Here is a 26,626-nt window from a genome sequence, read left to right as displayed (position 1 = left end):
TGTGATGTCATAACAAATTTGATTATGCCTAAACATTTGCACTGTGTGTAACTAAATAGATATTTTAAATCATGTTATGTTTGTCTAATCATGTCATATCGTGTATTGAAAAGGTTAACCTAATGCTCCCCCACAATCACAGTAACACTCTACAGCCTGTGTTAAAGCGGCATTAATGGAATGGCGTGTTTGATTTTGTGACTTATCTGCGTGTCTCTAAAGATCTTATTCTTGATCTCTGTAAATTGCCATTTATTTTTGCATTTATGTTTAAACAGTGTAAAATTAACGTATAAAAAACAGTTTTGCGCTCTGACCATTTAATCACTAATCACGTGTACCGGCATTGTATAATATTTTTCCTGAAGCCGCATGTTATAGCCGATAATTAAAAAAAAAACACATTTAACATCAAACCAAATTGCAACGTTGTCTGTTTTTTTTAAATGGAGCTCCTAAACGCACAACCTTGGCTAAATACGTCTCGCATGTTTTACGTAACGAAAACCTATAACATATGTCTATCCAAAATTACTAACAAATGTAAAAAAGTCGTAGCACCAATTGTTCAAATTGCGCGAAAAAGCAAATACGTCATTCCGGTCATTGGCATACTGCATCCAACGAAAAAAAAAATTCCATTTGGAAAGTAAATTTGCTTAGTGTTCAAACCGCTGCAATAAACGCGATATATTGCACACTCAGTCCAAATGTTGCATAGTTTGTACTCTGTTAGGGTTGCTGTATGTTTTCTGTAACTGTCCTAATGCTTCATAAAAGAATGTTAAGGAAAACGCTACAATGAACGCAATATTTTGCGAACTTAGGCTCCACATGGGTAAAAAACTGCATAAAGCTATTAAACATAAGTGGAAATTTTGCCACATGAAATTTTATTTTTATAAAGGCAATGTGCTTGACTTGATATTTACAGTAATGCAGGTTATTGCCCTATAAATGTTTGGAAACGTTTTACCCTTATACGTCAAGAGGTTTTGCGAGAAGTCCCACATGCCCCTTTAGATTTAACATATAAACAAAGTACAATCCTGCTTGATGTTTTTGAAGTAGTATGACTAAATAATCGACTATATGACACGTCACTTGGGTAAGCGTGTCACCCATCTTTTAAGTAACGAAACCCCGTAACATTTGCCAATTGAGAATAACTCTCAGACGTAAAACTTTAGGTTGTAACAGTAATTGTTTAGACCTGCTTGATAGCGTGATATTTAAGCAAATGCGTAATCAACTGCGTCAAACGTTAGAAAAATCCCCATTGAAAATAAAAAAAATTAAACTGCTTCAAAAAATGCAATATTTTGCGAACTCTGCCAAGTATTGCGTGGATAAACACATTATAAGAAGCCATTAGGCTTTGGCCTCACAATCACTGTCACAATATTGTTGGTAAGGTTTGTTGTACGATATCCATGTAGGTTTCCTGCTGTTTATTCAAAGTATGTTTAAAAAAGTGAAAATTGCTAAACTCTGGCTCTAAACGCCAAATTAAGGTGCGTCCAACGTCAGACAAACTCGTAACACCATAAAAAAAATATAAATTGCTTACTTTTAAAACTGCGACAACCATCGCAATATTTTGCGAACTTTGCCTAAATTTGGCATTTTTTTTAAAAATTAAGTCTTTACTTGGAACATTGCGTACGTTAATTAACATGAATTATAAGACGTGATGTGCTTTTTATGTAATCCTGGTACTATACTTCTTCGAACGTTTATTAAATCTTGCTTAAAACTGAAAATTGGTTACTTTTAAAAAAACTGTGCGTGGCCGGGAAGAGGCGAGCACATGACGGAAAGTCGCCGGTCCTTTTGTTAGTCGACGATGACGTGGCTCTGCCAGTGACCGACTTTTTTTGTTGATAAAATATTTTCTACATAACTGTGATAGTTTTACCACACCAGTCATTTAAGTGCCGCTTCTACACAGGTCTTATCCTTATAAGGTGTTACTGTTATTGTTGGCAGCAACAACATAGGGACAACAAGCACCTTTGCGGTTTTACAATGCAGACTACGTTTTCTGATCAACGCGAATTGCCAAAATAACACATCACATTTTATGACATTTCTCCTTTTTAAAATTTTTGCTGTCTATGTTTAAATGACATTTTAAAATAGTGATTTTGTTGATGTCATATCATGATGTTTTTAATGACGTCATGAATAGGAAAAGACTAATCAGAAAGAGCCAATTAACTTCCAGCAAAACTTTTTGCTGATTTTTAAAGCGTTCTTGTAAACAGTGAATTCTTATTAAATGATATTTTTATTGAAATCTAATCAATGAATACTGTTATTGGATAACACAAGGATTGTTAGAAGGTCTTCACATTCTAATTTGACCATAGGCGCCGAATGTGGGTGTGCAGAGCGTTTTTAGACGCCCTGAAATTTGACCGGTTACACACGCAATTAATGTGCAAATTTAAATTCTGAAAAAAATATTATAAAGATACTCCACCATTAGCACAGTTCACTAAAATAATGTGCGGAACTTACACCGTGTGGAAGTATCCGTTCGCATCTGCAGATACATTAACCAAGGTGCTAAAGTCGCAAAATACGCCCTGCCAATGTTGATTATTTGTCTTTTGTAGCCATTTTTGTTAAGTAAATTTAAAATTTATTGATGCATCTGGTAAGTTTTCAAGCAAGATTTCCCCTTAAAGTGCCATACCAACCCTGAAACTATTAACTATGAAAGGTTCGTCAACTTAAAAATTATCAGTTAAATTTATTACAGGCCGACCTTTAGGGTTTCGCTTTGAAATGCGTCTAAAAAAATGTTGCCGAACCCTGAAATTAACAAAATAAAACAACTTTGTGGTTCAGTACTAACGCAATGATGCGGACTATGTGATAAAAATTTTAAAGCAATTCAAGAAAAATCCAAATATGCCACAAAAAATTAGCACTTGTTTTGCTCGCCAGGTCTCCAGATATGCTACGACTTGTCAGCAAGTACAAATTAAACTCTGTTCTAATTAAGTATTTTTATTGAATAACCGTGTATTTGCGAAGTATTATTTTGTTGATTGACAGACATCTTCTTTGTTATGAGCAGAGTTGATCGCCACTATAATATTGTCGTTTAGTATTTAGCGCGCATTTGCAATTTTGTACGACAAAATCCCACACACTGCATTGTTTCAATAAAAACTTACAGAAGCACTAAATCTGTTTCCTAAATACTGTTGTATTTTGTTGGTGATTTTATGGATAAAAATCATTTTGGACTGATCTTTTATAAAACGCCCTGGAATTTGCGCCTCTGAATATGACTCTTATGCAATTTTATTAAGTAGCCTAAAATCCCTGATTTTTACCTTTGAGTTAAAAGCCTGTGTTTGATAAAATCTACATTTTGTCACTGTTTGAATTTTCTAAATCACCTTATGCCAATATCTGTAAACAAGACATCAGTAAAAAAAATCTATCGTTCAATTCATTTCAAACCACCAATATTTCATTTGGGTTGTGACCTGTTGATTCAAGAGAGTAGATGCACTGTACATTTTGAGGTTTCTAATACTTTTACAATGGTCTTTCAGCAGGCTTAGCGTTATTAGCCTGGGCCTGCATAACATTGTTTAATATAGTGATGTTCTATATTGACATCACTGTGTGTTCTGGTACCAACAAATGAAAAAAATCTATGTGCGAATATATCTTTGATGTTTTTCCTTACTTCCGAAAGTATTTTAGCTCTGTTTGTTTGCATATATCAAATAAACACATGGGTTACGGTAGTGCTTCGTAAGGACTCCAGACTCATTCTTTTTAACATTTCACATAAGTGGACCTTCAATAAAAGCTTTAAGGTTACGTGCTAATGTCGCAATATGACTAATTTTATGGCACTATATTTACTATATTTTAATTTTTTTAAGCGACCCTCTCAAAACAGAATCTAGAATCCAGAACCTGTAAAATTTTGACCACCCTGCATTACACAATGTAAACTTTGCTAGTTGGTGAGAACAAACCAAGATTTCATAGGGGTGTAAAGCTTTTTAGATAGTACACCATACCAAAATTAATTTGATTAATTAGGGATTTTACTGCAAGAAAGGTCAGGCTAGAAAAACAACAAGCCTGTAGTAAGGTTCGTACTAACAACCTCCGATATACCTGGACCGTCGCTCTCCTGGGACTGTCACTGTAGACTCAGACGTGAGCAAGTCAAGGAACAACCTAAGCACCATTCCAGCTACATCATATTAAAGGGATCTACAGTACCATATCAGCTTATTTAAACAACTGTGATCTAGGCCTCCCATAAGTTGTACTGACCAACAATAACAACACAGTACACACATTGTGTTTTGTGTGTAGTTATTAATCCTTTTATAAAAAAATCGCGCATGTATTGTTTTGCAAAATTTTAAACATCAGGCATCTTCTGATTCAACACAAAGTCTAAAAAGTGTGTGTCAGAAGTTCTCACTCTTTAAAAAGCACATGGTTTAAAAGTTCATAAAATTCCTAATGTTTAAACCAGGGTGGTCCAACCCAGGCCCGCGGGCCAGATGTGGCGCGCAACATCATTGTTTGTGGCCCGCGAAGCACTCTTAAATCAGTGGCGTATCCTGGAGGGTTGGGGGTTCCCCCCCCCCCCCTTCGGAAGTGACTTTCGTTTTTTGTTTGTTTTTGTCAGGGTTTACCTTGCCGTCCGAAGCTGTGTGTTTTTTCTCAGTCTAATTGGGTCACACGCCTTGCTAATACGAAACCAAAATCAAACGCAAAATACCTTTTTCGTTTCTTGTTTGGTCGACCGTAAACGCAGGATGTTTTTTCTCTTTCGCCTTTCGTTATTTGTTCCGCTGCCTCTTCGACAAACTATACATGAGACCATTTTAAATATTTTTTGACTATTTTAACTACGTAAGTGCGAAAATTTTCGTGCTTCGCGCGAATGTTTTTTTCATGTCCGGTTTTTTTAGTTTTTATGCTGTCTATTTAACTAGATTAGCGCTTCTCTACCGTTGCGCCGTCAAAGGCTGCGAAGTGCGTCGCTGACAAACTGAAAACGTATTCAAAAATATTGGACATATATTTTTCAACATTTCTTTTATTTTTATTTTCGGCAATGTAACAAATACTTGGAAGAACTTTTTAAAAATGCCATTTCCCCCCCCCAAAAAAAGTAATTGTTTGCTTATGATTACATTTTTCCGGCTATACACCATTAAATAAACCAGTTTACTATCGCTCATCAAATTTGTGTCCAGGGGGTGGCAAGAACACCTAATTTTTCATATGTGTTAGACCAGTTTGAAAGTCGCAGTACGTCCTATATGCAACTTTCTAAAAAAATGGCTGTTTTGCAAACCTTAATAATTATATATCTGCTCTTTGTTTTGCTTCTTTTTAATATAAACATAACATAAAAAGCCTTAGATAAATTACTATTTTTGACACTTTAAAGTAAATAAACAATAAAATATATCACGCTTCTAAAATTTTTTTTTCACTATGACAAAAGGCTAACGCCCGGACCCTTTCATGATGTCATTTCAGCCAAATTGATCTAGTTAAAAACATTCTACGCTTATAACCTAAATTCAAAGTTTCGTTAAATACGCAATTTTTTCGCGGTTTGCGCTCCCTGCTTTGGCAGTCTCATAACTATTATCGTTCGATTTCATTTGCGCAAAAGTTAGATGGTAGTAGAAAGTTTCGAGAGCTTATTTTTCTTTCAACTTTACTTTTTGTCGATGCTTTGTGGTGTCATCTTTAAACAATTCATGCCCCGACCAAACGAAAATCATTTATCCGCCCCTGGCACGCATGTAGCACTTTATGCGGCCCGCAAAGAATATGTAAGAAATATTGTGGCCCGCGATGCAGTCAACCTAGGACCAAGTTATGAATCCGGAAAGAAGGAAGAGTTTAATTAACGCTTTTTTAACTGTCTATGAAGGCAATTTAAAGAATTCCTGATAACCTTACAATAAATTTCCTAGATGCTGTTTTATTAGAAAAAAGTCATGGTTAAAATTTCCATATTACCATTTTGTTCCATTTTTTTACTGTAAGCTTTTTAATAAATGTTACATATTTGTGTTTAAGTAGAAAATGTTGCATTTTCCCCAAAGAGACTTATTCATTTTTCCAAATATACTCAACAAGTAGCACACCTTACAACCCAAGATCAACCCAAAATTTCTGTTCAGTTAAGGATATGACAAGTTCATATTTTAAACGCAATATAGCCTTTGTCTTACTGTAGCCTCTTGATAGCCATAAGATTTCTACATGCATAAAAAGGGATGTGAAAATGTTGTCTAATTTGAGTCATGTTTATTGCAAAGATTTGAATACAAATAGGTGTTCAGTGCACTGTTTATTATAAAGTTGAATTATTTGACAGCTTCACGAAGAACAATATTAAATTCATTCTCCGCAATCTTACAGACTATAAGACAATTTTAATTGTTAATCTACAGTTGTAAAATCTACTTTAGTTGTTGAGCTGAATTGCATACTTCTGACGGATTAGCTGCTGGAAATTGATCATCAAACATGTCAGCTTTTCTTCAGACAGTGCCATTACATAAGGAAATTATCTTGTTCACCATATATGTGTACTATTTCCAACATTTTAACAGCGTCAGGTAAATCAAAATATTTGCCAACCACAAAAACTTTGGCAGATTCGTCTTTAAATTATTGGCTACAAATGTGTGCCAGTAATTTTCATACTAATGCCCCGAAGAAGCATACAGAAGTCTTTCAATAAAGTCCTTTGTTATTGTCGGAATACTTTGCATGTTTGGTATTAAAATGTTCTAGGCAGTTGCGTAAAAAAACCTTAGCTTACATCTGACAAGGTTGGCTTACATCTGACAAAGGATATACAAGAATCTACTGAACGTAAAATTTTAAATGTAATCGTTTTATGTGATGTCATAATTACTGTAACAATATTAATGGCATAGCACCACAATGTAATCGAAGTTATCCAGGCAAATGGGTAGCAACTTAACAATGGGTAGCAATTTAATTTTCTGCTTAAGGCCTAAAGCAGATGTTGATTTATATATCATAAATTTGTTACGTTTATTTTTAATGATAGCGTAAAACCTGTCAAACAATATGATAATTATGTTCTATTCTACCCTGTGTCAAGTGTTATACTAATTAACAGAATTCGCAATGAAACTAGCTGTCTTAATGGCCGTCCTACATAATCATTATAAACTAGACAGGGTGTGCTTTTTTGTATATTGCCAGAGGAGTATAGCGTGGTTCTATATTATACCAGGGGGATATAGCTCGGTTTCGCTATATTTTACCAGGGGGGTATTCTGGAGTTATTCTATATTCTTCCATCAGGTCTTATTTGTCAGTATCCATATAGTCCCAATGTTGTTTTTGGTTTCAGTGCTTTAGCAGGCAAAAGCGTATGTGGCCCGAAGTTGCATGTTATTCGTTGAACTTTTACAAAGATAGGTTGCTAGTGGTCTTTGTCAAATAAGTTCAATCTAATGTAAATGGTGTAAGGATATAACGAATGTTAACTGGTTTGTTTATTGTGTGTTAAATTTCATTAAAGACACGAACATCTTTTAAGAACAGTTTGAATAGCGTCAAGTTGCGAAACAAGGCTGTTAATCGCACTAAGACTGACACGTCTGTCAATGCGTTAGGACAATACTTTTCTAATGAACTGGGTGGTGATCAGTTGATAACTGTTGCTTATAAAATTTGTTAACAACCAGTTGTGCATTGTAATATTATTTATTAATGTCTGTTGTGCATTAAATTAGATTTTTCCTTGCAAAGCTTGCTGATTTATAAGAGGATTTTTATTCTGTCAATAAAATCACATCAATTTCTATATTTTTGCCCCTATAGGTTAATTATTTTGAGTTGAAAGTCAAAATTTTGCTGTGCAAGCAAACCAATAATTTGCCTTTAATATTGAAATATATTTAAAAAAAATTTGTTTAATTAATTAGTCACCTTTAAACACGAAAACAGCCAAACTTTTTTCCATGGGTAAAATGTTTACTTTAACACCACGTTTAAATGGTTCTATAATATTTGTGAAATTTTGAGATTTCTGTGTCATTTCTTTGTAAATTTTGCCCCCCAGATGAATTACTCAGGGGTAAGGTTTAAAAGGTTATTGCTTAGCCTTGTATATGACATTTATCCATCATCCATAAATATATCAGATTTTTTTTACATTTTTTATCTCTGAAAATTGCTTAAACCCAAACTAACAAAAAATGATAGTTCTTACCCCCTGAAAACCACCCCTTGATTCCGGGGCAGAAAAATTTTATATGAGAAACAACTTTGAAAGGGTAAAAAAATTGACTGAAGAGAAAAAAAAAATTGTAAGTTCCAACTCGTTTTTTTTCCTGGTTAAAAGTGATCGACAAAAAAATTGAATAAAGAAAAAAAAATAATAATTCAGATAAAAACAATATGTGTCCAAAAAAAAAATTTTTTCACGCTACATATTACATTTTGTCCGAATAATTGTCGCTTTCTAGAGTTGGATTGGGTTCGTTGCTAATGAAAAATTGTTACTTAGTGAAACTCCCACTGAGTTATCAGGTTTAAAATCTAAAAAGCTGTTATTCATACAACAAAACTTTTTTTGTTTTCATGTTCTGAAGTTTAATAATATCTGCTGTGACATGCAACTTAATTTAACTTACACTGGACACATCATAATGGTGTCTTAAATTTTTATTATCTATGCAAAAATGGGGCTAAGCTAGCACAGTCTCACAACTGTAAATGCCAGAGACGTTCAAGTAGAATCCTGATATTATACATGATTAAAATACCAAGTTGATGCCCAAACCGTATTTTATTCTCACATAGTGATTGTAATGAAATGCAAGTCTTAAGAAATTCACTATGCTTTATTAAACATTCTTGAGTTTTAAACTATTTTGCTACAAACGTCATCGGTTATGCCGGCACATTTTATAATGATATGTTATTTTACAACTTTTGCATTTAAGGAAATTACAAACTTTGCATTTAGCAATAAATGATAGCCCTTGTACAAGATTTCACCTTTCACCTTTCTGTCACGTAAATTCAACTACCTCAGGATTTGATGTTCTGCTTTGACAGCCCTAGTAATTTCTTTATATCGCCAAGAAAGCGGTGTCTTTTTAATACAAAGGTTAAGGTTACAAACTAAGAAAAATACCTCATTTAACCTGAGCTATGCAGGGCATTTCACTAATTTCTTGTATATGGCTTGTGTATTAAAAGAGGCTTCAGTCATTACAAATATTTGTTTAAGACTAACTGTAATGCACCTACTTCTCTTTTGCTCTTTTGTTAGTTTCTTTAAGGAACTAGTTAATGCAAATTATGTACTTATATTGGTTGACATTGAAGTTTTTTTCCGTTTGTTGTTTGTTTGTTGTTGTTTTGAGTAATAATGTTGTTTTCAGTCGTAAATATTAAATTTGTTATTAACTATTTTATATTTTGTGTGCTATTGTACTTTATAGAATAGAAAACAATTTAATTTTAGAACAAAATTAAAAAATAACTTATAGTTTGTGTTTCGATGGCATTGATGAAGTGTATTTTTGATATGAGCTAGAAAATTCTTTGCAAATCTATTTTAATTATAATAATAGTTTCGTTTCAATTTTTAACAAAAAAAAATTGTCATTATTATTTTGCAACATTATTCAACTTTTTTAGTTTTAAGTCTTGATGTGGCAAAGGCAAATTGATTTTGCGGTAGCTGTTTTTTTAATTTACATAATGCTTTTTGGTACAGATTATCTTTGTTTTAACAGTTGCAGAAACAGTCATTGGGATCTCCAAAAGTTACATCCTACTAGTATAATCATAACCTTTCACAATGAAGCAAGATCCACATTACTTCGTACTGTTGTCAGCATCTTAAAAAGAAGTCCGCCTAGCTTGATAAAAGAAATCATTCTTGTTGATGATTTCAGCGATAACCGTAAGGAAAAAAATCATTTCTTACACATTGTAAAGACATAATCACTGAATATCAGGATACAATGGCAATTTATTATACCATTGCGCTTTTTATTGTTAATATAGTTTTCCTGTTTAAGTTGGTCAGTCACAAATGGGAATGTAAAATCTTGCAGTAGACAGTGTAGACCAAATTAAATAAAAGTTATTCTACCATCCCTAAAAATTTAACTTACACATTTTCTCTGTAACAACAGGCTAGGATTGGGCCTGTTTTTCTTAATCCGTGCATCTATAATTTTTGTGCAATATTGCCATTTTTGAATAACGTCTTTTCAACAAGCACTTTTATGTGTGTTTTTTATGAAGCCTTACAGCTATGGAATCAAATACCCTAACATATTTTAATAAACAGCACAAAAATAATCTTGATAAAAGGTAAATATTGTGCACTAGCAATTAGTATTTTTTGTGTGCTCAAGCATTTTCCCAACTTCAGCCAAATAAAATACAAATGGATTAATTTGGTATTTTCATGTTCCCTTACTCACATATATGCAAAAAATATCAAATTGCTTTTGTTATGATACCTTTTTACTACCACACCACAATTGTAAACATGAGTGCTCAGAACAAAGGATAAGAACCACTCATATACATTGTAGACATCTCTGTTGGCACACACTTTTATAACATCCAATCTTTTTCAGTGGCCAAGTTTGCTTTTAAAAATTGTTTGCAGGAAGAAATTTAGTAAGACAGATATCAGTTAACTTGCGGGAGTTTTAATGTACTTTATTCAGTAGAAAACTTGTTTACGATTCGTACAAACAGTAAATGCATATATTGCATGCTTTTATTTCCATGAGACATTGGTACTTTTATTGAGACAATTTTTTTTATTGCTATAAAAATTATCCTTTGGTTGGATTCATACTGAAAGACCACTAATTGCATTTTCGAATATGGTTTATGAAATTTTAAAATTTAACTCTTCTTTTTAACAAAAATCTGTTCTTGAACTGTTTTATGAGTTCCGAAATATGTTTAAAATAGTTTATCAACATGAAGTGCAACAGAATAATTTTCTGTTTTGGCTTGATTAGTTGTGTTTAAAATACGAATATAGGTGAGGCTTTGTGGAAGGCAAGAAATGTTTGGGAATAATTTTTTCATAAAAGAGGATATATATATATGTAAAATAACAATGAAATAATTGTTGTGTTTGTAAAATTTAAAAAAATTGCATAATCTTTACCGAAAAGACCAATACTGTAAATGTATTATTTCCTTTCGATCAATAAAGTCATAGGTAAGGAGAGCACATTTTTCCGCTCTTATCTGTTTTTGCTTGCAGAAAAAAAAGTCAATGTAAAATACAAAATAAACCAGGGGTTTTAAAACTGGGGTAAGCAGGAAACATTTCAGTGCTACACAATCAAGCTCACTCAGGTGCGTATCCAGAAATCCAAAGAGGGGGGGGGGGTTCCGAATTTTCAACTTCGGGAATTCCCCGATTTTCCGTCTGACGTAAATGACGTCATATCTGTCCGATTATAATGACGTCATAAATAATAATAAAATTATCAGAAACAGCCAATTAACGTCCAGCAAAAGCAAACTTTTAGACGCAAAACACAACGTCACACGTACATCGTTGACATTCCTTCCAGGCGCCAGCTGCGAAACCGCTTAGTGTACAATCGTTAACTTCAGGAGAAAAACGAAAACAAGTCCGTGAAATATATGTGATTGATTTTGGTAAATCCATTTTTGGGACTACGCTAAATTAAAAGCACGTCTTTCGCCACCTGCAATACTAAACGAAGATCGCTTTTCCCCGGTGTTATTTCATTAGCGCAACATCTGCTAAAACGCGACTTCAATAGTTAATCTAGTTCAGTGTTTTTAACCTTGTTAACTGAGTACACAGCTTGCGAGCGAAGCGAGCGCAATTTTTTTTTGGGGGGAAAAATGGCATTGTTTAAAATTTCTTGCAAGTTTTTATTACATTGCCGAAAATAAAAATAAAAGAAATGTTGAAAAATATATGTCCAATATTTTTGAATATGTTTGCCGTTTGGCCGCGAGGCACTTGTCAGCCTTCCACGGCGCAACGGTAGAGAAGCGCTAATCTAGTTCAATAGACAGCATCAAAACGTAAAGAAAATTTTTCGCACTTACGTAGTTAAAATACTCTAAAAAGTATTTAAAATGGACTCGTGTATAGTTTGTTAAAGAGGCGGCGGGCCCGATTAATTACAGCGACCGCTTGATTGACTGTTATTAATTGTCGAACACCCACTTGTTCATCAGCCAACCCGAACGAATAACGAAAGGCGAAAGACAAAAAATATCCTGCGTTTACGGTCGACCAAACAAGAAACGAAAAAGGCGTTTTGCCTTTGGTTTTGGTTTCGCATTAGCAAGACGTGTGACCCAATTGCACTTAAAAAAACATGCAGCTTCGGACGGTGAGGTAAACCCTGACAAAACCCCCCTGGATACGCCACTGAGCTCACTTTACTCAAACTATGACGATTTTCCGTAACACTGATTTAAAAAAATTGTTGCTAATGTTTGTGTGACAACCAACATAAAATGTTATAAGCTTACTTAGTGCAGCATTTAAACTAAAACCACCATACTGGACATATATCCTGCTGCTACCATAAACAAATCATTGTTATTGGAGTGCTATTTGCAGTAAACTATTAAACCCACCATACCCAATATTTTGATTTGGCGTTATTTTTCCTCACCAATTATTATTGTCTGTTTCGTATCAAATATGGTTTTATGTTGTTTTGTGGTTTTAGTGGCTGCAACAATAGGAACTGTAGTGAACTTCAGTTTATCTACTGCCATACTAATGGTAATCAAGGTTTATTCCGTAAATTATTCAGGTACTACTGGGAGGAAAATGTGTAAAGCAACTTGTTGAAGTATTTTTAATTCATGATATCAAAGGGTACTATTAATAACCTTTTGCTAAACAAGGGTCCAAAAGTTATTCAAATTTAAATTAAAATGTTTGCAATCCAATGCATTAATGCTTTGCCTCTTAGAACATATTCACAGTAGAAATTTACAGATTGCCTTGTTTTACATTTTAGCTGAAGATGGTCAGCTCTTATCGAAAATTGAGAAAGTGAAAATTCTAAGAAATGGAAAGCGTGAAGGTAAGTTTTTGTAATCTGATAAAACCCATAGTTGGTTCTACTTCCACTAGGGCATTAGAAAGATCTGAACTAACTAAAAACCTACAAGGCCAATTAGGGTGGGGACAAGAATATTGGTGGACTGATTAAAGATTTAAATAAACTTTTGACATAAAAGTAATGCATTTGTGGTTTAACATTCCTTTTTAGCAAGTGTTTTCAGTTTTCTATAGTGACTTGGGTATCTTAATATTGGGGCACACATGGTGCTGACCAATTGGGTTAAAAGGATATAAAGATTAACAATCTTTCTTTCGAGAGTTTTGATTTGTGCTTATGTTTAAAGAAATAATTTTGTAAAAATGGAGGTACTTATTTGTGCAATTTTTTATTTTTTTGTTCCATCATTCAAATGGCATAGTGTCATTTAGGCTAATTTAGCTGTTTAGTTGTTGGTTTTTAACAACATGGTTTCATTTATTTTTCTAATTCTGTTGATAGAAGTACCTTGCCAATATGTGAATGATTGTAATTTCATTTTCCCACAAAATTAGAAATAAGTGATTATTAGAAAAGAAAAATAGAAAAATATATTTTTTCTAATTAAATAGTATGTTTTTGAACAATGCAAATATACTTATTATTTTTCCTTGATGCAATTGTCTACTTTTTGGGCACTTAATTTCTAGTGATAAATTGCTTTTAAATGATTTTATTTGTTTGCTGTTGTGTCACTGTTTACATGAACTATATATTTATATTGTTTGTTTAAGAAAGTTTGCATCTGTCCAAATGCTTATTTCTTAAGTTTATTGGAGTTGATGTTTTTTTGCAAGACTGGTGTTTTTCAAACTCAGCATAGCATGTTCGGAGTCTATTGTTTCATGTTTGTTAAATATTGCCTATTGCAACATATTATGTTCGTGATGCAATCATGCCAAAACATTACTTCACTTTTAGCCTGTAAATAGATTTACAGAATTATAAGTAAGCCAACTTTTACTGAATGATATAATAGGTACACACACATGCACATGTTAAACAACCCTTTCTGAAGTCGCTTAGTATTCGACCGGAAGTTGGTAAACCATCAGAAATTTTTGACGACACCAAGACCACTAATGCAGTTCTTTAAACACCAATATGTTGTTTAATTTAATTTCTAATAGTTCAACATTTTGTCAAAATTTAAAATTTTTAGGTCAAAAAATAATCACCTCTCATATAACTCATCACAATACATGAGCGTTTTGATGCCGGCCAAAAATCCCGGGCGTAAAAGTTTTGCACACCCACGTTCGGCGCTTATGTGGTTGGCAGTGTCGTATCCAGATATGAGGGGGGGGTGGTGTCCAGACTCCCCCCTTTTCGTTAGTGATACTATCGTTTTTTTGTTCATTTTTGTTAGGGTTTTACTCACCGTCTCACGGGGCAATGTTTTTAATGTTATTAGGTCATGTGTCTTAAGCTAATGCGAAACCAAAATCAAACGCAAAATGCCGTTTTTCGTTTCTTGTCTGGTCGCCTGTAAACGCAGGATTTTTTTCTCTATCGTTATTCGTTCGGGTTGATCAGCAAGTGTGTTTGACAATTAAAAACAATAAATCAAGCGATTTTCACATTGAGTTAGGCACAGCTGATGTTCCTCGTTATTCGCTGTCCTGCTTGTATTTCACCTGACTTGCTTGCCACACAGCCCGGCGCAAATGTTGCGCTAATCAATTAACACCCGGGAAAACGATCTTTGTTTAGCATTGCAGGTGGCAAGAGACGTGCTTGCAATTTAGTGTACTCGTACTCCCGTACATGGATCTACCAAAATCAATCACGCATATTTTAGGTCTTGGTTTTGTTTCCAACCTAAAGTTAACGATTGCATTCAAAGCGGTTTTACAGCTGGTGCCTGGCAGGATTGTTGACGCTCGAGTTCGCTTTGCGTATAAAGTTTCACTTTAGCTGGATATTAATGGACGGTTTTGATTATTTTTTTATTTATTTATGACGTCATTACAATCACTATTTTATGACGTCATTAACGTCAGACAGAAAAATCAAGTGATGTGTAAAAATTTGTACAACCCCCTTTTTGGATTTCTGGATATGCTCCTGATGGTTGGTATGCATTAAAATATATTTATTGAGAATTTTACCAAGAACTAGAAAGTGGCAGTTGATTCATAGAAATTTGTCAGTATCTAGCACTTTTCCCTTTCCTGTTTGCTGACAACTGTAGTGACTTAAGCTGCTGTAAGTTCTATATTCGGGTAAATGTTAATTCTATTCTGTCCTAAAGATAATTAATCATCACAAATAGTACCACTTCAGAATATATTTAATATGTTATAGATTAAGTATCACCAAACAAAAGGTATTAACATAGCATTATACAAATCTATTTACAATATTTTCATCAAACCATAACATGCTACTTCCAAAACCACTAATCAAAACTGGCGTTCACAGCAAAAGATTACCCTCAATATATAGGATAAAATTTTTTCTTGCTAAAAAAACATTGAGTTAGGCACAGCTGATGTTCCTTGCTGCTTGCTGTCTGCGCGGATATCAGATGTTGGTGTAAGTCTGCAAGACCTGCTTGTATTTCAGCTGACTTGCCTAGGGTTGTAAAGGGGTGGAAAGTTTCCGGGAATTTTGGAAACTTTCCTCGAAAGTTTCCGGTAATTTTGAAGGACCCGGGAATAATGGGAATATTGGGAGTTTTCAAATTTGGCATTTATTATGTTTAAAACATTTGTTAAATATTTCATCAGCCAGAAAAAATATTAAAAACCTATCTTGAGCATTTATCGACGAGCAGGAGGAGACGCTAACAGGAAGCAACTAGTACAGGCCCGGGCAACCTTTTTCTAGTAGCGGGCCTAAACCAAACGAAGAAAGGTCTCTGAGACCGCACAATAAGTTAACTAAGAATTGTGGTATTAAAATGTTAGAACAACTGTAAATCAGGCGGGTATCGTTTTTGTTGCACTTAAAAAAAAAGACGGAAAGTGCGTCTGATTTCAGTGCACGAGTGACCAGTATAAACAATAATAGTTTTTTTTTCTTTGCACTTTAACCCCAAGTAGATAATTATGTCACAAAAAAATGCGGTCATCGTGACAAAAAACCCATAACAATGTACACAAAAACAGAAAGAAAAAAGCGTTTCTTAAATGCAAAAACACTTTAACAATCACTATCCGAAAGCCCTATTTAACGGTTTCTAATAATTCCTAATGATAGTAAGACTCTGAGATTATAGGCTTATAGCAATTAACCAATTTAGGTATTATGTTTATAAACATGTAACAACAAACTAAGCACAATGTGCAGAATATTCTGTGTAAACTTGTAACATTGCTTGCAAAAAACTGTACCAAAAATCATTTATTCTTTGTTTTCCCTTTCCACCACAAGTGTTGGCCTTACGTCAAATATTTAGTTTAAAAATATGTTTGCTTGGCAGAGAACAAATTTATGTCATAAGTGCATAATTAAATTTAAGAAACTGTCATTCCATACTATGTGCAACATAGAAAATTTTTATCAACAGAATTGAATTTTTTGGTTTGTTTTAAATGAAACTTCTCAAAGTTATAGAATATTCTATGACCCGTATTACACTGTTCTATGCTAATATCCGCTTTTCTCCTGTAGGTTTAATGCGATCTAGAGTGAGAGGGGCAGATGCTGCAAAAGCTCCGGTGCTTACCTTTTTAGATTCTCATGTTGAATGCAACACTAACTGGCTGGAACCTCTTCTGGCAAGAGTATCCTCTAACAAAACTGCAGTTGTATGTCCTATTATTGATGTCATTAACATGGACACGTTTGAATACATTGGTGCAAGTGCTGATCTAAGGGGAGGTAAGAATGAAAGCAACAACCTGTTTAGAAGTAATTTGATAACATAATCCTCTAGTCATTGAGCAGGTGTTTGCAGCACACTGAGAGCATTACTTCTGATTTGATCTTCATGTTGTTACTCTGTTTTATGTGCATATGATTTTATGTTATATGTTTGAATTATGAGTGGTTTGTATTATTTTATACCAGGGGTCGGCAACCTTTTTGTAGTCGCGGGCCAAAACCAAACTCAGAAAGGTCTCTGCGGGCCGCACAAAATGTTAACTAAGAATTATGTTATTAAAATGTTAAAACTACAGTGAATCAGGCGGACCTCGGATCTTTTTTGCGCCTAAAAACGTGTTTAATTACATTTAAGGAGGCAGTATTAAAGTATTGGCACAAAGCGCGAATAAAATGCGTTTGTTTGGTTTAAAATCCGAGTCCACACATCGTCATCCATACAGCTAATGAAAAGTGTAATACAACTACTTTAAGGAAACGCAATAACAATAGTTAATCTAATTGAGTGTTCGTCAACCTTTCAAAGTCCGGGCACACCTGGCGAGGGAAGCGAGCGCGATTTTATTTTGGTATAACGCCATTTCTTGCAAGTTTTCATTAGCCTACATTGCCGACAATAAAAAATAAAAAAATGCTAAAAAATATATGTCCAATATTTGTGAATACATTTTCCGTTTGTCCGCAACGCACTTGGCAGCCTTTCACGGCACAACGGTAAAGAAGCGCTAATCTATATTTCAAAAGACAGCGTCGAAAGCGTAAACAAACCGAATGGAGAAGGATCATTTGTGCGAAGCGCAAAAATTTTTCGCACTTACGTAGTTAAAATAGTTAAAAAGTATTTCAAATGGAATCGTGCCTAGTTTGTCAAAGAGGCGGCGGGCCGGATCCGGCCCGCGGGCCGTAGGTTGCCGACCCCTGTTTTATACTTTTAGGTCAAGTCTGTTGTAATTTGCATAATTCCACAGCAATAAATATAACTGTTCCTGTTGAATTTTAACATGTTTGAGTTGTCACAACTGTAGCCTAAACCTTTATTGAATTTAATTATTTTTGATAGCTAATAATAGTTTCTAAAAGTGCATTTTCATTTATCTAAGCAAAATTTTGGGCACTTGCACACTTTCTTCACCAAATTGCACAATCAAATAAAACTAATTGTTTTTTTCGCTGGTTTTAATCTCCAGATATTCCTGGTCCCCATTTGACTACTATCTTACAACGATTATTAAATATATGTTTACAAAAATTGCTCAAATTTGTTCTATTCGAGGTCTGGATGAACAAAAAAGGTCCCAAATTAAATTTATTTGAGCTGCATAAGACTGACTACTAGGGGATAAAAAGTGCAAATATCCCTTTTATTCAAGCTAAGAAGTTCCCAATTGATTTGTATTTAACATACGTACAACCAAAAAACTGCCCAATTGATTTTTATTTAAGCTATTTAATTCCAGATATGAACAACAAAACGAATTGAGTTATATTCAAACTGTGCAAATCACTTTTATTTAAGCTACTAGACGAAATACCCGGCATTGCCCAGGTTAAATAGAATACTTACCAGTTATTTAACTTATGAAAAATTAATTACACCACAATAATCACCATAATGTACAAAGTCTACATTAATTTTGTCTGGTTAAACAAAATGATACAATCCAACTTTCTGTGGGCTCTTTATCACTATTGCACATTGCGTTATATGTTAAACTGCTAGCCTCATGTTTTAGCCCATGATTATGAAAGATAAATGTGGTAATAAAAATATACCCAAAAAGTAATGTTCTGGATAGTGTGAGATATTCGTAAGAGGCACAAATAATGCAAACATATTTTTTTAAACGGCATAACATTTTACTTATGCCTAAACATCTGCACTGCGTGTCACAAAATAGAAATTTCAAATCATGTTATGTGTTTCAAATCATGTCATATCATGTGTCTAAAATTGGTTAACCTAATGACACCCCACTGCCTGTGTGAAAACGGCATTAATAGAATGGCGTGTTGAATTATGTCACTTGTCTGCGTGGCTTTAAAAATTTAATTCTTGGTCTCCGTAAATTCTCATTAATTTTTGCATTTTGTTAAAACAGTGTAAAAATAAAAAATTGCCGTATACCGAGAAACAGTTTTGTGTCTGAAATAGGTCACTAAAGGAAAGGCGCGAACGCGTTCTGACCATTTAATCACTAATCACATGTTACCAGCATTGCTTAACCTTCATCCTGAAGCCGCATGTTATAGCCGATACTGAAAAATATATTTAACATCAAACCAAATTGCAACATTGTGTGTTTTTTAAAATAGAGCTACTAAACACACCACCTTGGCTTCTTAACACGTCTCGCATAATTTGCGTAACGAAAACCTGTAACATATGTCGATCAAAAATTACTAACAAATGTAAAAAAGTCGTAGCGTCAATTCTTGTGCGCGAAATTCAGGCAAATACGTAATCACGGTAGGTACCATACTGCATCCAACGAAAAAAAAACGTTTAAAAAGTAAATTTACTTAGTGTTCCAACCGCTGCTATAAACGCGATATCTGGCAAACTCAGTCCAAATGTGACGTAGGTTATACTCCGTTAGGGTTGCTGTTCGTTGTCTGTGTAAGTGTCGTGATTCCTCATGAAAGAATGTTAACGAAAACGATGCAATAAATGCAATATTTTGCGAACTTTATTTTTACCAAAGCAATGTTCTTGACTAGATTTTTACGGTCACGCAAGTTATTGCCCTATACATTGTTGGGAACGTTTTACCCTTAGATACGCAAAGAGGCTTTGTAAGAAGTCGCTCGTGCCCCCTTTGTATTTAACATGCAAACAAACTACAATGCTGCATGTTGTTTTTGAAATGGTATGACTAAACTATATTACACGTCACTTGCTTAAGCATGTCATTTTAAGTAATGAAAAAAACATCTTTTAAGTAACGAAACCCCGTAACATTTGTCAATTGAGAATAACTCTCAGACGTAAAACTTTAGGTTGTAGCAGCAATTGTTTAGACCTGCTTGGTAGCATGATATACTCAATCCCGGTGCTAAACTGTGTCAAACGTGAGAAAAACTCTCTTTGAAAAAACAAGTTCTTACTTTTAAACTGCTTCAATAAACACAATATTTTGCGACCTCTGCCAATTGCTTGGCTAAACACGGTTGGTTGTACGATGTCCGTGCAGGTTTCCTAATGTTTATTCCAATTATGCTTAAAAGGGAAAATGCCTAAACCTTTGCACTAAACGCCAAATTAAGCTGCGTCCAACGTCAGACAAACCCGTAACCCGTTGAACTGTAACTTACTTACTACTCAAACTGGACAACAAACGTGATATTTTGCGAACTCTAAATTTGGCATTGTGAAACTTAAGGCACTTGGAACGTTGCACGTGAGCTGTTGCTCGTTAACATTAATTATAACATGTGATTTGCTTTTTACTTAATCCCGGTACCATACTTCTTCGAACTAAAGTAAAATTTCACTTGAAACTGAAAATTGGTTACTATTAAAGCCGCTGGAAGGACTAAATACCCTAAGGCTAAGCACTTCAAACATCTTTTTAGTTGAAAGCATTCAAATTTATTTTTTATTAGGGCCATATACCACACACACACATTTCACAAATCTTCTCTTTTATTATGTAGATACTGGCAGATAAAAAAATAGCAAATTTGTTTTTTTTGAGCTACCTGCAAACAAAAAAATCCGCTGATTTGTTTTATTTAGCTACATACAATAACAAATTACCTAAATGAGTTGTAATCAAGCTCGTACAAACAAAAAGGACCCATATTAGTTTTGTTTGAGCTGCATGGAACAAAGACTTTTGCTTTATAGTTATTAGAAATATCCAGTGTTGTAATATCCAGTGTTGTTAGAAACTGCTTAGTGTGCAATCGTTGACTTCAGGCTAAAAACTAACCAAAGACCGTGAAATATGTGTGATTGATTATGGAAGAATCATAATTCGAATATCAGCAGTGTAATGTGCTAAGTTTCATATTACAAGCACGCCTTTTGCCACCTGCAAAACTAAACAAAGATTGTTTTTTCCTGGTGTTATTATGTCACGATTAGCGCAACATCTGCGCCGAGCAGTGTGCCAAGTTGCGTCAATTATCATGACATAAAAATGATGACTTTGAAACCCACAAGACAGTCACAATTAGACCACCTTTTAGGAAACTGCTTCAGTTAAAAAAATGCTGTTGTTACACCAACATCGGATAATGCCGTAGATAGCAAACAGCTAGGACCATTAGCTGCCTAACTTAACGTTTTAAGCTAGAAAAAGGTTTGTCTTAGCGTTGTCAATTGTCGAATATACACTTGCTAATCCAACCTGAACGAATAACGAAAGAGAACAACAGCCTGCGTTTACTGTCAACCAAACAAAAGCTGAAAAACGGCGTTTTGCGTTTTATTTTGATCTCGCCTTCGCTTAAGATGTGTGACCTAATTATATTAAAAACATTTCAACTTCGGACAGTTTGTAAACCCTGACAAAAAAGAACAAAAAACGATAATATCACTTACAAAAAGGGAGGTCCGACCCCCTGAATACGTCAGTGATTATCAGCACTTAAATAATCAAGCAGGTCTCGGAGTATGGTGTGAACAGCCCTAACTGGTATGGGCGGAGCCCAAATAAATTTTATGTTTCGTGTATTTTAGACGATAAAAACGGCGATTACTAGGAGCTTATGGCTGTTTAAAATTGTCTGTCCGATGCTAGAAAAATGCAACACCTCGTTGACTAATTCTCGTCCGAATGTCACATGATTTCAATTGTGCATGAAAAACGACTAAATTGTGGTGTCAGAACAGCCTCTGTGACGTATCAATCACAAACTGTTGCACTTTGCTGTCATGAAAATTAACGATGCGTTTCAACAAATATGGTAATTTGTAGTTTGATTTCGCCAATTGTATAAAGCTTGCAATGACTCCGCCTGTTACAACTATGTCAGCCAAGCGCAACCTTTCTTGATTGAGGCTAATAAAAATGTTTAATAGAGCGACCTGCGACGAACAGCGTTTGACCAACTTAACGCTAATGAATATACACGAGTGGGGATGTGCAGATTTAACTTTTTTTTGAAAATTTATGTTTTCTGCTTCATTTCCCATTATGTCAAGATTCAAAACAATTGGACAACATTTAGCGGCTCCGCAGACAACCCAAAGTTACCACACTAAATTTATTAAAATCTGGGACTTTTCTTAACACCATACTGTACGTTTTTCTTTAAAACCCAGAAACCTTGTAATTTTGATATTAAACAATGGCAAGAAAGCATCACTAATCTATTTTCCAGTTTTATGTAGTTTAAAATGTATTCTTAAGCTGCCAAAGCCCTACTTTACACCATTTTTAGAGTTGTCATTTAATTTATCACATATATACAATAAAATGTATTTTATCGAATTGTTTAAAACCTATTTATGATCGCCTGTGATCTTTAACATCCTGTAGCAAGCTTGCACATTGCTGAGGATCGTTTAATATAGTAGCATAATCAGTAGGGATGTTCAAAGTAGAATATCGAATCCTTGGATTTGAATCCAGATGGGATTCGAATCCAATTCTGCCGTTTATTTCGGGTAATTGGAACCGATATAATTTAATGTTTTACCGCCGATTGTTGCGCCTAATTGTACAAACGCGTGTGGTATATTGGCCTATCGCTGCGGCGACCAATTTATAGTGCTTGCTTTAAATGTAACCTGGTAGTACAGTGTCAGTGTTTTTTTTCGGGCGACCAATTACTTTGCGTCTGGCGATAACGTGCGTCTAATAATTAAGTGTCAATCAAGCGTTATTGGGCGAGCGACTAACGTGCAATGCAAGGTGCAGAGTTTGCAATCTCCCTAAATGCGTGAAGTTACAAAAGTAACATTACATTGTAAAGCGTGCTGGCCATCAACAAAATGCGCTATAGGGTTACTTAAGGTCAACTTTAGGCCAATATTCAGAGAGGTTATGCAGTTATGCACAGTGTAATTGTCAAGTATCCGTTATGTCAATAGTAACTTTATATTCTTTGCAGTACATTATTTGACTGCATAACAGATCATGTTAGTCCAAAAAGAAGCACAAAGACCCAACAATGCTTTAAAAAACAGGACCGAATTGCCAAAGAGTTCTGTGTGCAGTGTTGCATTGTACTTACTATTGGCATAAATATAAGTTTTGGCAACAACCTGGACAGTTGACATATTACAGTTTACAGAACTGCTTCAAATCAGTTGTTAAGAATGTTAAACATATGGAAGATTTTTTTATTATAATGTACACATGTTAGCAAATTGTTTGGGCAATTTATTGCTGTGATTGTGGGCCCAGTAGGGTAGTTTAAGATTAATCCCTTACCCAAACAAAATTGAGGTTAAATAAAAAAATAAAAATATACTAGGATTCGCTATTTTGGATTCGTTTTTCTAGATTCGAAACCTATTATTCTAGAATACCTTGGTATTGTACTTTGAACATCTCTAATAATCAGTGTTTAATATTTTTAACAAACACATGGTCAGCATGATCATGGAACTTGTCCATAATCGCAGCTTTGTTTTAAGACAAACAACGGGTCCATCAAAGCAGGTTATGACGCCTTAGAAATGGCATGCCTCAGGGATCAGTTCTGGCTCCTTTGCTGTTTAATGTTTATACCAGTGATCTGCCCGCCACAGTCTCTAAGCATACGCTGATGACTTGGCGATCTTGCATGCTGAAGGGAATGCTGGCGCAGTGTTGGTAGGACTCTTAGTCCACCTCAATAAGAATGAAGTTAAACGTGAAACGTGTGTTGTCCGTCAATTCCAATGGAAGAATTTTCTCTTTGGATTTCCACGTCTACAAACCCCGGCATGCATCTGGTCAGGACACTCACATTCCAACCCTGGAAGGCATCTAGCCTGCTGAGCTTCGCCCCAGAGGAGCCACAATACCAGAGGCTACTACCCTCAAGATGCCCGTTTGTACCAGCTGCACTCAAATCACTGCAGAAATGTGAAAGCTCTGGTGTAGGTGATTGGATGGCCACCAAATGGAACGAGGAGCAAGATTACCTCTCTCCACCACTATTGCCCCACCACCTTAAATAAGTCTTCGGGTTTTGGCCTGGCTATGTGAGCCTGAACAGGCTGAGAACACGGGTCGGGCGTGCCATGTCTTCCATGAATAAATGGGGACTAGCTCCTTCTGCGACTGTGGTTTGGAGGAACAGACTGCACATAGTCTCACAGTGCCCATATATCGCCAACCAAGTGGGACAAATGGTCTGACACTCTTGTACGATGAGACTATACGCTGGCATCTTAACTTCTTCCCGGACATTTGAACTGGAATAATAAGATCGTCCATATGAAAGAAGAAGAAAATCAAGCAGGTGCAACACTAAGTACAAGGTGTACGGAACAAATTTTCTATGGCCAAAAATGTTTATGTGGTCTAAACAGATGGGTAATGATGCTATTTTTCTAGACAAACTTGTCACATTTTCCTTGTTTAGTAATCACCCACAAATGACCAACGACACAAAGGCAGCAATTGCCCGGAAACTTCTTGCAACTGCAAAACCTGAAGCTTTTCACCAAGGCATTTAAGTTTTGCATCATAAAATCAAAAGTTATACCATTTGATAGGATTTGTTTGGCACAGATTCCTGGTTTAGTTTACGCTACTCAATCAGAAGTGTGATTGGCCGACACATTCTTCCGATTCATAGTCCTCATCAGTGTTTTTTTAAGGTGTTTTGGGCAAATTTCCCCAGCGGTTTCCCAAATTTTGGACTTTTGCAACTTTTTGGTATTTAAATGAAACACTTGCGGTCTCTTAAAACTACTTAGCGGTCACCCAAACCAAACCTTAAACAAAAACTGGTCCTCATAATGGGTTCAACGAGTTAAAGTGTTCATGTACTGTTAAAGATGTGAATGATGCCGCAGAAAGAGAGGTTAAAAGTAAACACTGATTGTTCTGCTATATTAACCGACAATCCACAGCAACAAACAACTTGCTACAAACTGTTGAAGATCACAGGCGATCCTACCCAGATTTTCTAAAAAAAAACCCTGGCTAAAAAATAAAAAAGCTACTCATTGATGTTTCCTTACTATATTTATTCCACTATGACATTGTTATACTTTTGTTATATTCCTTCTTTATCCACTGTTGATTAAAATATTTTGCTTTTCATAATAAACAATTTGTTGAAATATATTTTATTATATATATGTGATAAATTAAATGACAGCTCTAAAAATGGGGGTAAAGTAGGGATTTGGGGGCTTTAGGAATACATTTTAAGTTACATAAAACTGGAAAATAGATTTAGTGATGCTTTCTTGCCATTGTTTAATATAAAAATTACAAGGTTTCTGTGTTTTTTAAGAAAAAGGTACAGTATCGTGTTAGGGGAAATCCTAGATTTTATCAATTTTAGTGTGGTAACATTGGGCTGTCTGCGGAGCCCCTAAATGTTGTCCAATTATTTTGAAAACTTACAAAACTGATTTTTATGTGACACATAATGGAAAATCAAGCAGAAAGCATAAATTTTCAAAAAAAGGTTAAATCTGAACAACCCTAATGCACTGGGATCTTAACTACTCCATGAAAGTTATTATACAGGAGTTCATATCAAAAAAGTCGAGCAATCACGGTTTTAGTTTTGTGATCATTGTTTAGATTATCAAAAGGACTATTAAGACACCCCTGACGCTACGACCTTGGGTATTGCACTGGCAAAGTAAATCAATTGTACCTGTAATAAGTGCGATGATTTGTGAAATATCCATGAATTTTCGATGGTTACACAAAAAGAAACAATCCATGTATTCACCCCTATTCCATATTATGTTGTAACATGGCTGTGTGATATTGCTTGCCTAGCCTATGATTACACAAAATAATGTGACAGTTAAGGCATAGCACAAGGCAAAGAACATAATTATGTCATACTTGCATAAATTAGTATTATGTTTTTAACATAATTGAAATCTAGGGTTTGTTAACTTGAAAGCAACTCAATTTAAACTTTTTGTTTGGACACCTAAATTGTTTGTTTTTATACCGTGAAGTAGTTGTACCTAAAAGTTGCATCAATTTAAGAAATATTTTGTTTGTATTAAGGCAATAAGTTACACAACTTGTTTATAGGCTTTGATTGGAACTTGGTGTTTAAATGGGATTATATGACTGCAGAAGAACGGAGAAAAAGGGTTTCAAATCCAACAACCCCAATTGCGTAAGTTTTATGTAGGTTGATAATACCTTTTATGTAGGTGTTGTGTGTAAAAATTTTATTAGTGCTTCGCTGAAAAGACATAATAAGAAAGCAAACCATATCTAAAGTTAAAGTAGTACTTAAAATACTATAGTATTAAGACCAATGTCATAATAATGTTAAATAAGCAGTAATATACATGGTGGAATAAGAGAAGCCAGGGCTGTTTAACTAAAACGTGCTGACATGCTCAATTGCCAAAGTTTAGTACATTACGTATATCTAATTCGCTTTTTTTTAAATTATATAGAATTTATAAACACATGAAAAACATTTGTTTATTTAATCAAGCAAATCAGGTAACTAAATCTGCTTATTTGCAAACATTTCTTTGT

At 34.6% G+C, this 26,626-nt stretch overlaps 1 protein-coding gene across 1 annotated transcript in view; it reads left to right on the top strand.

Moving 5' to 3' along the window:
• LOC146140608 (polypeptide N-acetylgalactosaminyltransferase 2-like) overlaps window positions 1-26,626 on the top strand; it is a 71,071-nt gene that overhangs the window by 13,276 nt on the left and 31,169 nt on the right. Inside the window, exons 3-6 of the mRNA XM_083391233.1 lie at window positions 9,813-9,982; window positions 13,077-13,142; window positions 16,779-16,988; window positions 26,165-26,252. Coding sequence (XP_083247359.1) covers window positions 9,813-9,982; window positions 13,077-13,142; window positions 16,779-16,988; window positions 26,165-26,252 — 534 coding nt within the window. The remainder of the gene's footprint in view (window positions 1-9,812; window positions 9,983-13,076; window positions 13,143-16,778; window positions 16,989-26,164; window positions 26,253-26,626) is intronic.

The sequence above is a fragment of the Ascidiella aspersa genome, chromosome 6 (assembly GCF_963924565.1).
Source record: "Ascidiella aspersa chromosome 6, kaAscAspe10.2, whole genome shotgun sequence".
In the NCBI taxonomy this organism is placed as follows: Eukaryota; Metazoa; Chordata; class Ascidiacea; order Phlebobranchia; family Ascidiidae; genus Ascidiella; species Ascidiella aspersa.
The sequence above is the reverse complement of the archived record's forward strand: the minus strand, read 5'-3'. Positions and strand labels throughout refer to the sequence as shown.